Here is a 10,257-nt window from a genome sequence, read left to right on the forward strand (position 1 = left end):
GCACAGCAGAAAATCTGCAACAGAATGGCTGAAAAAGAAAAGAATCAAGGTGCAGTAATGGCCCAGTCAAAGTTCAGACCTCAGCCTGATTGAAATGCTGTGATATGACCTTAAGAGAGCTGTGTATAAACAAATGCCTGCAAAGCTCAGCAAATTGAAGCAATGATGTAAAGAAGAGTGGGCCAAAATTCCCCCGCAATGATATGAGAGACTTATAAGGTCATACAGAAAACAATTACTTCAAATTACTTTATGTTATTGCTGCTATAAAAGTGCTGAATCATGGGATATACTTAGTTTTTCCACACACCATTTCTATATTTTGGCTTCTTCTTTTCTTTTTTTTTATAAATAATGGCATGATTCAATAGGCCATGTGCTGTTGTTTATATGTGCTATAATCAAATTTAAAATGACCTGATTTTCTATGTTTTATTGAAAATAAAATAAATTTACCCAGTTAAAATGTACCCAGTATCCCAACTGTTTTGGAGCTGGGGTTCTACGTGATACAAAGTCGGACCGAGAGAACGACTGTCAATGCACCCTCAGCCCAAACTCTAAACGAATCTATGCAACGCATTGTATTAGTGCAAAGCCACCTGCACAGTCTGTTCAGTGAGATAACTTAATCACAGAATTAACCACCCCTCTGTTTAAAACAACAAAAGAGGCTCCACACATATCACTGGACAGCAGGTTAAATACTACCATGTGCCAAACAGAGATAACAACAGGGTTAGTTTGCAACTGGAAAACACCGATATAATAATTCTCCTGGTATAGCAGTGTGATAAATTACAACAAAGGATCTACACACAGCTTTGCTGTAGAGATTAATTATATTCTATTTTAGTAATGTTTAGTGATGACGTTGCTCTGACCTACAAGTGAGGATGTAAATCATGCATGTTGGTTTGGTCCTCCAGATCTGTGCTGTGATAAATGGGCCTGTAAGAAGCCTACAGACTACCTGGATGAGTCAGCGCAGTTCCAGGACCTGAGAGAGGATGATAATTCTGCCAGTGAAATCACATATGGGGAGGTGGAACAACGCTTAGGTCAGCTTCAGGACCATTTAAACAGGTACATATTTTTAGAGTCAGCATGCAGATGGTTGAGCTTCACTTTGCTGTCATAAACTATGAATTACCCGAAAATGTGAATTTTTCTAGTGTGAATAACAGTGCTTGTTTTTTTTCTTCTTTTTTTTTTGACTAACCCTTTTTCTTTTACCAATGGTTTGCCATTTCAGCCACACAGCTCACGTGTGGCGCCACATGAAATTGCAGAAATTTCTCTTCTCATTTAAACTTACTAGTTGCGCTCAGCACATCTCTGTTTGGAAACAGTGTAGCATTTTACCAGATGGTGCAAAGAGTTGCTGTTTTGGACAGTATTTCTAGATTATTGTCTAAATTTACTTAAGTAAATGATGTTAAAACTTCTCTCCTTTAATTTTAATGTGAAAAGTTTAGGTTAACTTTGAAGTTAAAGTAGGAGCTCTACTTGTTCTGAAGAAAATACGATTACATTTTTTACATTTATCCAGGGGCATTCCTTTACTGAAGTGAGATGTGCAGTTGTCTTTTTTGGCCTATGTTGACATGATAGCACTCAGTTGCTCCACATATCTCCCACACCATTACACCACCAGCAACCTGAAACATTTATACAACACAGGATGGATCAATGCTTTCATGTTTATGCCAAATTCTGACCCAACCATCCAGTTGTTGCTACAGAAATCGACACTTGTTAGATCAAGCAACATTTTTCTGATCTTCTGTTGTCAAATTTTGATGAACCTATGTGAATTGAGGCTTCAGTTCCCTGTCTTTATCTGACAGGAATGGCACATGATCTGGTCTTCAGCTCTTGTAACTCATCTGTTTCAAGGTTCAACACGTTTCTCATTCAGAGATACTCTTTTGCAAACCTTGGCTATAGTGAGTGGTTATTTGAGTCTCTGTTGCCATCCTATCAGCTCAAAGCAGCCAGGCGATTCTCCTCTGAACTCTGGCATTTCCATCTAGAGAAGTGCTGCTCACTGGATATTTTCTCTTTTTCATACCAGTCTCTGTAAAGAGGTGGTTGTGTGAGAAAATGTCAGTAGATTAGTAGAAATTCTGAAATACCAGCAGCCCATCTGTCACCAACAACCATACCATGTTCAAAGTCCCTTAAACCACCTTTCTTCCCCACCCTGATGCTCAGTTTGAACTTCAGCCGGTCAACCTGACCATGTCTGCATGACTAAATGCATTGAGTTGCTGCTGTGTAATTTGCTGATTAGTTATTTTTGTTACCCAGCAGTTGAACTGGTAGATTCAACAGTCTGCCCATTAAAAATGCATGGAGTCATATGAGTGAACATTTCACTTAAAATGACTCAGAAGGAGCAGAGTGGAATATTTTTTCCAGTTTTAAGTGCAGGGTAAAGGCTCCTCTCTGTTCCCCTCACTTTCTCCATTCAACATCTAAATCTCATTTGTAAACCATAGCTACTGCTGATGTAACGTCTGACATTACAGCAACCGAGCGCGCCATAAAAGTCACAAATTTTCACTTGTGACTCATGGTGGCTTTAAATGGAGCCTTTTCCATTTTTTCAAAACATTCTGTAAAACTGATTTGGGAGAGAAGCAGCCTTATCTAGAGGCATTATGTGTTTATGTATTTGTCTGTTTGTTCAATTGGTTGTTATTTTTTCTACTGTCTTCAAGTCTACATATATAACATTAATAGTAGTTCTTAAAAACAGAAAGAATGGATTTATCTATCAATTACATTGTCTAATTTGAGCAGATATTGAATGTATGATGGATTTTCACTGTGCACAAAAATATTCGGGTAGTCTTTTGCAACTGGACTTCTCTAGAGCATTTTCTGGTATGTTCTGTGGCGACAGCATAGGTATATTTGTCACTATTCTTATTTATCATTGCATTTTCAGATAAATGCTATTATTAATTTCAGTAAATGATAAGGCAGTGCTTTATTCTTTTAAGATGTCACCTCCCACACTGCTAAAAGTAGGCTACACCAAATGTGAAGGAGTAGGTGGAGGACGGCAACTAGCTGGCAGAAGTCGTTGTCGGACTTGGAGTGGGAGGTTGGATCTAATGGAAGCAGGATGCAACATTGTAGGACCGGCGCAAATCAAACTTGAGAATGACCTGGTACTAAAGTCTTTATATGGCAAAACAGCGCTCAGAAAAAAATGTGCCTGAAACAATTTATAATGATAGAAACAAAATGGTGAGATTGATTTCTAGCAGCTACGTTGTACTTTACCTTCCCTAAAATGAATAGATTTTATTTTTGTCATTCCTGGAATGTAGAAACACATCTTTGGCAGTAGTTTCAGAATCACACCTGCAGTCAGCAGCCACCTGAAACGGACACGCAAATGAACAGCAGATGGTATTTTTAGCTGGAATTATCACAGAGAACGAAAGATCGCATCAGGGTGCCTGAAATACTGGGCAAGCTCATTTTATTAAGCACAAATAAGGCATTTTATCCACTGCACTATACCTGACCTTGTTTTTTTAATGCTGGCTGGCTGAAGGATGAGCAGCACTTCTCTGTCATTTTGGTGTTTTTGTGGCTTTGACTAGTCTGAAAGCATATGTGGCAGGAAAAAAATGTCGGTGTGGCCTTTCTCTTTTACACATCTATGTAAATAGCCAAGAAAAATATTGTTTGGTACGCTGAAAAATACTGTGTGGCTGCTTTTACTTAGTGTCTCATGAGCCACAGCATATTAAATGAGGAAAACAAAAAGGCTGACAGTGTCTTTGTGCATTAGATGGAATACACGTTGGGTTTGGGGTTTTTTGCCTTAAGTCCTAAATATAGAACTTTGATCAAATCTAGACTTAATTAGATTTACCAGATGAGTATAATAGTTATTTGCACAGTAAATGCAGAATTCACATGTCCCACACAAAGCTCATTATCGCTCCTAGCAGGGGCAATGTCTTTCATCTATTGCTTTGACAGAATGTTTCCACACCGTTGCCGTCTCTTAATTTTGTCCAGAGCAACGGCTCCATCTAGTGCTCAGTGAAGCACATCTGAGTGTGCTTTCAGCCATTGTCACGCACAGTTAGGTTCACACTGTCCGAGTTACGTAAATACTCTTTCTTTTCATACTTATCTTTTGCTAATATTATACAGTATATCTGTCTGTTTTTGCTCATCACTCCTTTTTTTTTTTTAGGCTAGAATCTCAGCTGTTATCTGATATGCAGGCCATCCTGCAGCTGCTGCAGAGGCAACCAACTCTGGGACCGCCTGCCTACAGCACTGTGACTGCTAATCCAGACTATCACAGATCTGCAGTGAAGGTTCAGCCGGCTGCTCTGAATGCAAGCCATTTCTTTAGCTCTGCAGGAACTCAAGTAAGGATGCCATCACTTTAGTTGGTAGACATAATTTTACATAGAGCATTTATTTTCCACTTATGTACACATTGAGACCTTTCCCTTCACTTTTTCATACTGTTAAACTAAATGTCACATCTAAAAACGTGTTGGTTTGTTTGTTTTCTACAAATACAGCTGTGTTTTAAGGGTAAATATAATTTCACATCTGAAACAGGATATTAAATGTATATATATAATGAGATTATTTACGCCAGCACAGGCAACTAAGATCTTATTATTGTCAAAAACTGTTTTTTTAGGCCCCCAACCAAAAACTAGGGAGCACCATTCAGGAATCTAATGACTCTGTGTTGAGCTTGGCCAGTGTGAATGCACCCACTGAGGACAGCCTTAAAGAATTTCTTGTGCAGAGGCATACAGAGGCACAACAGCATCAACAACCATCCACAGGGCATCAACAGTCAGCACTGATCCTTCTTCCACCTGAAAACCCTGCTTCCTCTTCTTCCATGTCACCTTCAGACTCCAACCTCAATGCCACTGGACTCCATAAACCTGCCTCAGACCAAGAGTCTCCAAGGCCATAAATCTTTTCTGCAGCACGGTATTCTAATATTGAGGTTGTAATGCTGTAATTACTAAGTAGCAGTTTCTTTTATCAGCATGCTGGCACAGTCATCTGTGGCTTGGTATTAGAAATGAGATGTTCTTACATTGTGCATGAAGACAAAACACTGTTTTACGTGGTTGACACGGAATTAAGAAACTATTCCTGCAGCTGCCAGTATAATATGTAACAATAGTTACATATTTTAACAGTAGTTCTGTCAAAACAGGATTGAATCCATAATCATCATCATCCTCATTCATTTTTGCTCTTTAAACTTACATGGTGATGCCCACTTAATCTTGATGCACCTATTTAACCCATGAGGACAGCATTTCAGCATTTTTAATTAAATTCTTCTTACTCTGCAAGAATGCTGGTCTCCACTAGGTTGTGATAGAAATACACAACCAATGTGTTTTGCAAATGCTTTTCTAGTTAACAGACTTTGTGTTTTTTGCAGACACACTATTGCAGCATTTTATGTTCCCACACAGTTGGTCACACTAGCATGGGCTATGTGGCTTGGGTAAAATCGAAGGTGTGGATAGTGACACTAGCTCCAAGTGTAAGCAAGAAGAGCCGACTGACCTACCTCACAGTAGACAGGCTCCAGTCATCAGACAAATAGGGTTCCTCCTGCTGGTATCTGCAAAACCAGGGAAAGACTGGCATCTCCACCTCCCCACAGTGGATACAATAACTCACCAGGTTCTGCAGCAGAATTGCCAAAAACACCGGGAGGTGCGGTGCATAACAGCAGCCAGCTGTTCCTCAGTGAGGGGTCTGTGGATGATGAACATTCATGGAAAGTATTAAGAAAGATACAAAAAATAGAGGAACTTGTGGAAAAAACATACTCTCAAAAAACAAGTTGAAGGTGATGGTGGCACCACGACTACTTACTGTACTAGCATTTCATAACATCTTATGAGCAATAGGTGTGAGTCATTTAAAAGTGACAAAAGTGGGTCATCTGGTGGATAAGGTGCTAGTTTTAAGCTAACTAACATACTACCAGTACTCAAGTGCAGAATCCACAGAGAGCGGAGGCTGTAGAAAGCCAGGACTAACACACACTGCCAAGCAAATTAAAAGTCTTTACACAAGAATTTGCCAACAACCCCATCGAGCCTTTTTTCAATCCTTTCATGCCTGTAGTCTGAAGAGGGAAAGGTTATCTCTCCAGACGCTGGGTGTCAACAGAGAGCCGCAACTGTATTACTCTCTGCCAAAGTTCAATGCAAGTGATCATTGTTGCTTGTTATGCTTCAGAGCAGCAGACAAGAACACATGAAAGCCTCAACTAAAATATTGTGAACGCTGAAAGGAGCCAACCCATTACTGTTACCAAGGCTGGCTGGCAGCAGCTGAATACAGACATGTTCGTTTAGGCAGTTAACCTGTCCAACCTGAGACTTGGAAACAAAGATGTGAGCGAGTCATAGGTACCTGCACTGCTATCAAAACACGTGAGCACCGGAAACGTGAGGAGGTGGCTTTTTCACAACAGAAAAATGACGGCACAGCTTTTCTTTCTCCATTTGCAGAATGCAGTTCCTAGCACCTGACGCTGAGGGACTGAGGACAGTGGAGATTATCTTACATGATGCAACAGTCACAGATGAGCCTGGTCATTAATGTTAGAGCCCGTTTAGAGTGTAAAGTCTGTGTGGGCACATAAAAACATTCCAGGCTTTAGGAGTAATGAGTCTGTATATGAAAGAAATATAAGTCTTCTGTAGCCATTAGTGTAATACAGCATTATTACAAATAAGAGTTTTCTGATGTATGTTGTATGCCTGTCTTCTCTGAAGTGTGACTCAGGGGTTATGGACAATTGCACTGCAATATACTGTACAGTATCAAAAAAAAAGACTATGGTTTTCTTCTATAAACAATGTGCTTTATTACTGCAATGACTAATGTGCACCTGGTGTACAATGTTAAGCCAACAGAATACACTATACATACTTATCTGGAAAAATATAACATGCAGATTTGAGAATTTTTTTTCGCCGTTTGGAGAAGTATGATATAGACATTTCTACATTTAGAAAAGAAATAGAAAAAAATCATATCAAATGTTTTGTGTCTTATAACTTACTTTCTCATTTTTCTCTTACAATATAATTATTCAAAAGTGTTAAAGGAACTCTGACTATGAAGACGTGCATACCTGATTATATTAAGATTAACAGCAATTTGAATGTGTTATTTAAAAAACGTTTGTGAATTAAAAAAGTGACACATTGTTGGAACAGTCTTGGTCTTAATATCTAGATATTACAGCGCGTATTTTGTTCAACTTTTTTCAGGTCGACGGTGAAATAATACAGCCCCCCTTTCTTTTCGTTACCCAAGCCAGTTTAATAGTCACACACGTAAACGTGGTCCATAACGACCAGCTCGCGCACATCTGCCAGCCACCTGCATCCGAAGTGTCTGATAAGCTCCATCAGTCTTTGTTGGAGAACAAAAGAACACTTACGGGCCATGTGGCATTTGATTGTAGTTGTTGCTTACAGCCAACAGCATGTTTTTCCTGTTTTGGTTGGCTAAATGGGGGACTATGCCATGTGTTTTTTTTAACACCGTGGTTTAGTATATGAGATCACATGAGCTGAAATAATCTGAGTTCCTTTTAAGTCAACATTATGTTGTATGGGAAAAATGTGAAAGTGGCCACTTAAATGAGTGCATCATGGTTTGAGATTTAAAGGGTTTGGGAAAACTTACCTATGAAATATAACATATACTATTGCAGCCTATGGGGAATTCTTATTAGTTTTGTAGTTATTTATTTATTTATTTTCATATGGATCTACAAAGCATGCATTTTTTTGAGTCTCTATATGCTTACCGTTTTGCACTGCCTGTCAGCCCAAAGTAGCACATTACAATATAAAATGATGTCAGCATACTTTACTCGGATGAGGTGTTGGGGGGAGAAGAGGAAGGGGCACTGCGGGACACAAGGACACATAGTACTTGTGCATAAACAGACCCCAGAGAGTATCTTGTGCCTATATGACAAATCCAAATGCTAAGACAGCATCTTTATGTATAAATAACCATACATAATGAATTATATAGTCCCTGTACAGTTTTTTTTTTCTGTTGGCAATGAAGGTTGTTGTTGTTAGACATTTGTAGGAAATAAATACATCCCATTGCCAGAAATGTTTTTTTGTTTTTTACTGAATAAATTACATTGAGTATTCTATAGAACATACAGTAGTGCATATGTTAGTTTTGAAACTGTGGGAGCAATAAATAAAAACGCACAGTTGGAGTTGTGTCGCTGGCTTTCTGTTATTCAGTCCATATATGTGTTTACAGTTGCTGTGTACATAACTGAAAGTAGAACATATACTATGAATTATGAAGTGTTCCAGGAGGATTGTGGGTCCTTGAGGAAGGTGAGTGATTATTTCACAGTATGTCAAATATTTTGTTGCAGTTGTTTGTTTTTAATGAGCATCTGCCAAACGTACAATGCATTTCTTTATATTGTTGCTCTTAGGAGCCATGACTTTCCTTTTTTAAAAAAACAATCTTGACCAGTAGTTTGGACATTGATTGCTTTTTCATTCATTTTCAGTTCAGTCCTTGTAGCTGACCATTTTCACAGGAATGTGTTTTGTTTTGTTTTTGGTGTGTGTGTGTGTGTGTGTGTGTGTGTGTGTGTGTGTGTGTGTGTGTGTGTGTGTGTGTGTGTCACTTAACACTGACCTATGAATCAATCAAGTACAATAACACACAGTTATATAAGACAATTTGCCATAAAGTAGTGTTTTTGCACCAAGAAAGTGATTTGCACAGAGCTAAAAGCTGAAAACTTGACACATCTTTGCATGATGTTTGGTGTCTTCTTAAAAAAAATCTTAAGAAACTTGACAAGTGGAGGATAAAAGAAGAAGCCAGGCCTAAAAACTATTTACAGCATATGAACGATGAGCATTTGATGGGTGAGTTTTTGAAAGTAAATAAGAAAAAAAGCAAAGATCTGACACAGGACATGAATCAGATGGGTGGCTGCCAATAAGCTATTCTTTATGAAGAGGAAAAGGATAAAGGTATGGTAAATTAGAACAGGACCAGAGGTTTTTGGCAATTGGTTCAAATCATTCCCAATATGTATAATAATGAGTGTCAACACCCACCTGTATAAGACCCAAAGACTTGGGCCTTCACCTCACCCAGTGGTGGAAATCTTGTCAAAATTAATGTAATTTGAAGACGGAAAAAAGTACGTAAGGTCAGATTTTGACCTACCAGGCAATATCATCTGGAAAACATCTAGTTGGCTTCATTTTTCAACATCACAACACACAGCCAGTAAAGTAATAACATACCTGCATAGAAAAAACCCATAATGGAACACTATCAGTCATTGATTGGCTTCCTCAGAGCCCCGACCTCAACGTTATTGACGCAATGTGAGATCATCTTGACAGAGAACAGAACAAAAGGCGGCCAATATCCAAAGAATCAATGTTGTGAATGTCCTTCATGAAGCCTGGAAAACTATTCCTGAAGAATATTGCCTAGGAGACTTTTGCGCTTTTTTGCATACTACATTGTAATCCATCTACTCGTTTTGACCACTTAAAATATCTTTATAGAAATATTATTTAAATGTAACTGTGTTATGTTCGTTGAAATTTCTGTAACCCCCTTGTCTCTCTTTAAAAATGCATTTTAAACGTCAGTGAGCGTTTTACATTGATAAATAAATGCTATATAAACGTTGTTTCGCCAAAAACTGATTGTAGCTTCTACATCGTGACAGAAATATTCTCTCTGATATCGATATTTTTGACATATATTTCATAGTATAGGCAAACAAGACGATCACGTTTTGGCACAACTGGCTGGCTGGCTCTATCGCTACATTAAAGAACAATAACAGAGTTTGAGGGTGGAGAAAAGAAACCGGGGATGGACCAAAATAACTCGTGACGTAGAGATGAGTTGCTTGGAAGTTTTCGCTTTTGAAATATTCGTTTTCCCTTTCTTTTCTGGTCTCTGTGCTTCAAAGTTTGAATTATATAAGGTCAGATTTTGGCCTACCAGGCAATAGTACTAGAAAGGTGTTGCTATGGTCGCCAATGCAGAAAGTTCACTACAATAATGTTACAATAATACTGTGTACGATAAACGATTTACAAAAAGTCAATTTAGGTCACTTTCTGATCTATTGGAACTACTGTGGTCCGTTAGTGACACCCAGTGGCCGTTTTAAATGTTGAC

At 38.5% G+C, this 10,257-nt stretch overlaps 1 protein-coding gene across 1 annotated transcript in view; it reads left to right on the forward strand.

Annotated features, from left to right (window-relative positions):
• The window catches only part of LOC120731264 (potassium voltage-gated channel subfamily H member 7-like), a 41,569-nt gene extending 34,241 nt beyond the window's left edge, over positions 1-7,328 (forward strand). Inside the window, exons 13-15 of the mRNA XM_040028201.1 lie at positions 930-1,086; positions 4,229-4,409; positions 4,694-7,328. Coding sequence (XP_039884135.1) covers positions 930-1,086; positions 4,229-4,409; positions 4,694-4,981 — 626 coding nt within the window. The 3' untranslated portion in view covers positions 4,982-7,328. The remainder of the gene's footprint in view (positions 1-929; positions 1,087-4,228; positions 4,410-4,693) is intronic.
• The last annotated feature ends 2,929 nt before the right edge of the window (positions 7,329-10,257 follow it).

This window comes from Simochromis diagramma, unplaced genomic scaffold, assembly GCF_900408965.1.
Source record: "Simochromis diagramma unplaced genomic scaffold, fSimDia1.1 OVJJ01000343.1, whole genome shotgun sequence".
NCBI lineage: Eukaryota > Metazoa > Chordata > Actinopteri > Cichliformes > Cichlidae > Simochromis > Simochromis diagramma.